Raw genomic sequence first — 7,053 nt, forward strand, 5'->3', positions numbered from 1 at the left:
ACCCCTTTAGATTTGTGTATTAGGTAATTCTTAGATTACTTGTTAGATATTACTGCACTGTCGGAACTAGAAGCACAAGCATTTCGCAACACTCGCATTAACATCTGCTAACCATGTGTATGTGACGGTCTCTATCCCTCTCCCCCCACTCTCTCTCTCCATCTCTTCCCTTCTCTCTCCCTCTCTCTACCCTCTCTCTCTCCCTCCCCTCTCTACCCTCTCTCTCTCCCTCCCTCTCTCCCCTCTCCTCTCCACCATGTGTACCACAGGGTCCACATCCATCCTCATCACAAAGCAAATTACAAATCACCAACCTCCCAGATTGGTCACAGGGCACTAGGTAAGCATCCAGCCAGCCAACGCTTATTGTTATGCAGCAATTACAGAATGTAGATTCTATTTAAATGAGGATGAAACAAAGTAATTGTCCAGACACTCATGACTGAGTGGATTCTAATATCATTCAGCTCTGAATTCATAGACAGCCAATCACATGGTACCCTGTCTGGTGCTTGTCTGCCTTTCCTCCCCTCTCCCCTCTCTCTCTCTCTCTCTCCCGATTCCTCAACCCTCTCTCTTCTCTCTCCTCTCCCCCACCCCTCTTCTCTCTCCTCTCCCCCACCCCTCTTCTATCTCTCTCCCCCACCCTCTCTCACCCCTCTCCTCTACCTCTATCTCTCTCTGCTAACCTCCTCTCTACCCCCCATTCTACCCTCTGTCTCTCCCCCTCCACCCTGTCTGTGCTGCCCGGGATGAACAGCAGGCCCCGAGCCAAGTGGAGCAGAGAGGAACACAATAACCACACTGTTTTCTGTCCTCACCACAGCGGCCTGCTGTATCATCATTTGTATTCTGGAAGTGTTTCTGGTCATAATAATTCACCACAGTAGACTGATCCATGGGGCGGCAGGTAGACTAGTGGTTAGAGTGGAGGGACGGCAGGTAGCCTAGTGGTTAGAGTGTAGGGACGGCAGGTAGCCTAGTGGTTAGAGTGTAGGGGCGGCAGGTAGCCTAGTGGTTAGAGTGTAGGGACGGCAGGTAGACTAGTGGTTAGAGTGTAGGGACGGCAGGTAGACTAGTGGTTAGAGTGTAGGGACGGCAGGTAGCCTAGTGGTTAGAGTGTAGGGACGGCAGGTAGCCTAGTGGTTAGAGTGTAGGGGCGGCAGGTAGACTAGTGGTTAGAGTGTAGGGGCGGCAGGTAGCCTAGTGGTTAGAGTGTAGGGGCGGCAGGTAGCCTAGTGGTTAGAGTGTAGGGGCAGGCAGGTAGCCTAGTGGTTAGAGTGTAGGGGCGGCAGGTAGCCTAGTGGTTAGAGTGTAGGGTCGGCAGGTAGCCTAGTGGTTAGAGTGGAGGGACGGCAGGTAGCCTAGTGGTTAGAGTGTAGGGGCGGCAGGTAGCCTAGTGGTTAGAGTGTAGGGGCGGCAGGTAGACTAGTGGTTAGAGTGTAGGGGCGGCAGGGAGCCTAGTGGTTAGAGTGTAGGGGCGGCAGGGAGCCTAGTGGTTAGAGTCTAGGGACGGCAGGTAGACTAGTGGTTAGAGTGTAGGGGCGGCAGGTAGCCTAGTGATCAGAGTGTAGGGGCGGCAGGTAGCCTAGTGGTTAGAATGTAGGGGCGGCAGGTAGCCTAGTGGTTAGAGTGTAGGGGCAGGCAGGTAGCCTAGTGGTTAGAGTGTAGGGACGGCAGGTAGCCTAGTGGTTAGAGTGTAGGGGCGGCAGGTAGCCTAGTGGTTAGAGTGTAGGGGCGGCAGGTAGCCTAGTGGTTAGAGTGTAGGGGCGGCAGGTAGCCTAGTGGTTAGGGTGTAGGGACGGCAGGTAGCCTAGTGGTTAGAGTGTAGGGGTGACAGGTAGCCTAGTGGTTAGAGTGTAGGGGCGGCAGGTAGCCTAGTGGTTAGAGTGTAGGGGCGGCAGGTAGCCTAGTGGTTAGAGTGTAGGGGCAGGCAGGTAGAGCATTGGGCCAGTAACCGAAAGGTTGGTGGATCGAATCCCCGAGCTGACGAAGTAAAAATCTGTCGTTCTGCCCCTGAACAAGGCAGTTAACCGGTAGGCCGTCATTATAAATAAGAATTTGTTCTGGTTGTATTTCTGGTCATATTCACCACAGTACTAGCTAGATCTCCATTGGTCCTCTGGTCATATTCACTACAGTACTAGCTAGATATCCATTGGTCCTCTGGTCATATTCACCACAGTACTAGCTAGATCTCCATTGGTCCTCTGGTCATATTCACCACAGTACTAGCTAGATCTCCATTGGTCCTCTGGTCATATTCACCACAGTACTAGCTAGATCTCCATTGGTCCTCTGGTCATATTCACTACAGTACTAGATCTCCATTGGTCCTCTGGTTGTGTTTCTGGCTCCTCCCCTACTGCCTCCACCACAGTATCTCCCCACCCAGGAGATCCATCTCTGCCATCTCTTTCCAGAGGCTCTCCCCTTCACTCCTCTTCCTCCCTCTCCACCTCTCCTCTCCATCCCCCCTATCCTCGAGACATCCTCATATGTCTGCTACATCCTTCCTCCCTGATACAGTTCACACACACACACACACACACACACACACACACACACACACACACACACACACACACACACACACACACACACACACACACACACACACACACACACACACACACACACACACACACACACACACACAGAGTCCCATTGCTACTCACTTCTCCAGAGCAGCAGCTACATCCTGAAGACCCTGAGGACTGATGTTGTTCTTATCCCAGATCACCGTCCTGGAGAGACAGATCAGAAGCATCTATCAATCACACATCAAACCATCCCTCTGTCTTGTATCTACAGTAACACACTTTAACACAGAGACAAACTCAGAGAGGCTTCAGAGCACATCTAAAAACAATTGCTCATAATACTCATTCAAACCATCATCAGAGTGTCTGAGGCAGTCCTCTCCTCTCCAAACCATCATCAGAGTGTCTGAGGCAGTCCTCTCCTCTCCAAACCATCATCAGAGTGTCTGAGGCAGTCCTCTCCTCTCCAAACCATCATCAGAGTGTCTGAGGTATTCCTCTCCTCTCCTCTCCAAACCATCATCAGAGTGTCTGAGGCAGTCCTCTCCTCACCAAACCATCATCAGAGTGTCTGAGGCAGTCCTCTCCTCTCCAAACCATCATCAGAGTGTCTGAGGCAGTCCTCTCCTCACCAAACCATCATCAGAGTGTCTGAGGCAGTCCTCTCCTCTCCTCACCAAACCATCATCAGAGTGTCTGAGGCAGTCCTCTCCTCTCCAAACCATCATCAGAGTGTCTGAGGCAGTCCTCTCCTCTCCAAACCATCATCAGAGTGTCTGAGGCAGTCCTCTCCTCACCAAACCATCATCAGAGTGTCTGAGGCAGTCCTCTCCTCTCCTCACCAAACCATCATCAGAGTGTCTGAGGCAGTCCTCTCCTCTCCAAACCATCATCAGAGTGTCTGAGGCAGTCCTCTCCTCACCAAACCATCATCAGAGTGTCTGAGGCAGTCCTCTCCTCTCCAAACCATCATCAGAGTGTCTGAGGCAGTCCTCTCCTCACCAAACCATCATCAGAGTGTCTGAGGCAGTCCTCTCCTCACCAAACCAACATCAGAGTGTCTGAGGCAGTCCTCTTCTCTCCAAACCATCATCAGAGTGTCTGAGGCAGTCCCTCTCCTCTCCAAACCATCATCAGAGTGTCTGAGGCAGTCCTCTCCTCACCAAACCATCATCAGAGTGTCTGAGGCAGTCCTCTCCTCTCCTCACCAAACCATCATCAGAGTGTCTGAGGCAGTCCTCTCCTCTCCAAACCATCATCAGAGTGTCTGAGGCAGTCCTCTCCTCTCCAAACCATCATCAGAGTGTCTGAGGCAGTCCTCTCCTCTCCAAACCATCATCAGAGTGTCTGAGGCAGTCCTCTCCTCACCAAACCATCATCAGAGTGTCTGAGGCAGTCCTCTCCTCTCCAAACCATCATCAGAGTGTCTGAGGCAGTCCTCTCCTCACCAAACCATCATCAGAGTGTCTGAAGCAGTCCTCTCCTCACCAAACCAACATCAGAGTGTCTGAGGCAGTCCTCTCCTCTCCAAACCATCATCAGAGTGTCTGAGGCAGTCCTCTCCTCTCCAAACCATCATCAGAGTGTCTGAGGCAGTCCTCTCCTCTCCAAACCATCATCAGAGTGTCTGAGGCAGTCCTCTCCTCTCCAAACCATCATCAGAGTATCTGAGGCAGTCCTCTCCTCACCAAACCATCATCAGAGTGTCTGAGGCAGTCCTCTCCTCTCCTCTCCAAACCATCATCAGAGTGTCTGAGGCAGTCCTCTCCTCTCCAAACCATCATCAGAGTGTCTGAGGCAGTCCTCTCCTCTCCAAACCATCATCAGAGTGTCTGAGGCAGTCCTCTCCTCTCCAAACCATCATCAGAGTGTCTGAGGCAGTCCTCTCCTCACCAAACCATCATCAGAGTGTCTGAGGCAGTCCTCTCCTCTCCAAACCATCATCAGAGTGTCTGAGGCAGTCCTCTCTTTACCAAACCATCATCAGAGTGTCTGAGGCAGTCCTCTCCTCACCAAACCATCATCAGAGTGTATGAGGCAGTCCTCTCCTCTCCAAACCATCATCAGTGTCTGAGGCAGTCCTCTCCTCACCAAACCATCCTCAGAGTGTCTGAGGCAGTCCTCTCCAAACCATCATCAGAGTGTCTGAGGCAGTCCTCTCCAAACCATCATCAGAGTGTCTAAGGCAGTCCTCTCCTCTCCAAACCATCATCAGAGTGTCTGAGGCAGTCCTCTCCTCTCCAAACCATCATCAGAGTGTCTGAGGCAGTCCTCTCCTCTCCAAACCATCATCAGAGTGTCTGAGGCAGTCCTCTCCTCTCTAAACCATCATCAGAGTGTCTGAGGCAGTCCTCTCCTCTCCAAACCATCATCAGAGTGTCTGAGGCAGTCCTCTCCTCTCCAAACCATCATCAGAGTGTCTGAGGCAGTCCTCTCCTCTCCAAACCATCATCAGAGTGTCTGAGGCAGTCCTCTCCTCACCAAACCATCATCAGAGTGTCTGAGACAGTCCTCTCCTCTCCAAACCATCATCAGAGTGTCTGAGGCAGTCCTCTCCTCTCCTCACCAAACCATCATCAGAGTGTCTGAGGCAGTCCTCTCCTCTCCAAACCATCATCAGAGTATCTGAGGCAGTCCTCTCCTTTACCAAACCATCATCAGAGTATCTGAGGCAGTCCTCTCCTCACCAAACCATCATCAGAGTATCTGAGGCAGTCCTCTCCTCACCTTAGTTTGCTGTTGATCTGCAGGGCCTTGGCCAGCATCTTAGCCCCCATGTCTCCCATGGCGTTCCCACTGATATCCACCCTGGTCAGACTGGTGTTGCTGCCCAGAGCATTCAGCACAATGGTCAGGTCTGTCTTCAGCTTAGAGTCAGCCAGGGACAGAGACGTCAGGGGCTGCAGTGGGACAAGGGATACTCAATCATTCATAAATTCATTCAATAAATCAATGACATTTATTTATATAGCCCTATTTACATCAGCTGTTACCAGAAAGTGCTTTTACAGTAACCTCAGCTTAAACCCTAACGCTTTTACAGTAACCCAGTCAAACTCTAACCCTTTTACAGTAACCTCAGCCTAAACCCTAACCCTTTTACAGTAAACTCAACCTGAACCCTAACACTTATACAGTAACCTCAGCCTAAACCCTAACAGTTTTACAGTAACCTCAGCCTAAACCCTAACAGTTTTACAGTAACCTCAGCCTAAACCCTAACAGTTTTATAGTAACCTCAGCCTAAACCCTAACAGTTTTACAGTAACCTCAGCCTAAACCCTAAAGAGCAAGCAGAAACAAAAGCACAGTGGCCAGGACAAACTAGAGAGGAACCAGGCTCAGAGGGGAGGCCCAAGAAGACTCAAGTCTCCACAATGCTAATCTATGTTCCCATGTGAAGAAAACCCCCCAGTGAAAGTTATTTTTCCTGTTAGACTCTTTCTCTTTGATAGATGTCTTGACTTTGAGCAGAAAAAAGTAATACGTAAGAAACATTCTTCACTTCAAAAAGCAACTACATTATTGGCCCGAATTTCATACCGTTTTACAGCTTGGCAGCTCAGGTTTTCCTCTATAACTTTGATCTCATTAAACTAAGTCCACAGACACAGCAGGGATATCAATTAACATAGGATCATTTTTTGCCTGACATTTCACATTTTGGGGGGATTTTCCTGGACATAATAAATGAAATGGGTGCCTCAGATATCCACATGCAAGGCCTCCAACTGGGACGAAATGCAGACAGATTTAGAGGAACAGCGTCGAGATCAAAGCTAACGTCAAGCCTTTAAAAACATCCCATCACATCCCATCTCTGCTCAGCAGGGAGCTGCATGTAGATTGACTAGATTGGAAACCATTTTGACTACCTACTAAAAGACCTTGACCAGAGAGATTATAGCCATAGTTCAAACAGCTAACTGAGGGATAGCTTAGTATCCAGCTGGGTTGGTAGAGGGGGAGACGAGGGGAGACGGGGGAGGGGGAGACGGGGGAGGGGAAAACGAGGGAGGGGGAGACGGGGGAGACGAGGGGAGACGGGGGAGAGTGAGACGAGGGGAGACGGGGGAGAGTGAGACGAGGGGAGACGGGGGAGAGTGAGACGAGGGGAGACGGGGGAGAGTGAGACGAGGGGAGACGGGGGAGAGTGAGACGAGGGGAGACGGGGGGAGACAAGGGGGGATGGGGGACTGGGGAGGGAGGGTGAGACGAGGGGAGACGGGGGAGATGAGGGGAGATGAGGGGAGACGAGGGGAGACGGGGGAGGGGGAGACGGGGAGGAGGAGACGAGGGGAGACGAGTGGAGACGGGGGAGGGGGAGACGAGTGGAGACGGGGGAGACGAGGGGAGATGGGGGAGGGGGAGAATGAGACGAGGGGAGACGGGGCAGGGGGAGACAAGGGGAGACGGGGGAGGGGGAGAGTGAGACGAGGGAAGACGGGGGAGGGGGAGACGAGAGGGGGAGACAAGCAGGGAGCAGACATCAAAAGCTGTGTTATGCTGA

General features: G+C 51.6%; 1 protein-coding gene across 1 annotated transcript in view; it reads right to left on the reverse strand.

Annotated features, from left to right (window-relative positions):
* Nucleotides 1–7,053, reverse strand: part of LOC139572434 (F-actin-uncapping protein LRRC16A-like) — a 131,976-nt gene that overhangs the window by 51,506 nt on the left and 73,417 nt on the right. The window contains exons 10-11 of the mRNA XM_071395185.1: nucleotides 5,271–5,443; nucleotides 2,679–2,747 (exon numbers count right to left, since the gene is read on the reverse strand). Coding sequence (XP_071251286.1) covers nucleotides 2,679–2,747; nucleotides 5,271–5,443 — 242 coding nt within the window. The remainder of the gene's footprint in view (nucleotides 1–2,678; nucleotides 2,748–5,270; nucleotides 5,444–7,053) is intronic.

The sequence above is a fragment of the Salvelinus alpinus genome, chromosome 4, assembly GCF_045679555.1.
Source record: "Salvelinus alpinus chromosome 4, SLU_Salpinus.1, whole genome shotgun sequence".
NCBI lineage: Eukaryota > Metazoa > Chordata > Actinopteri > Salmoniformes > Salmonidae > Salvelinus > Salvelinus alpinus.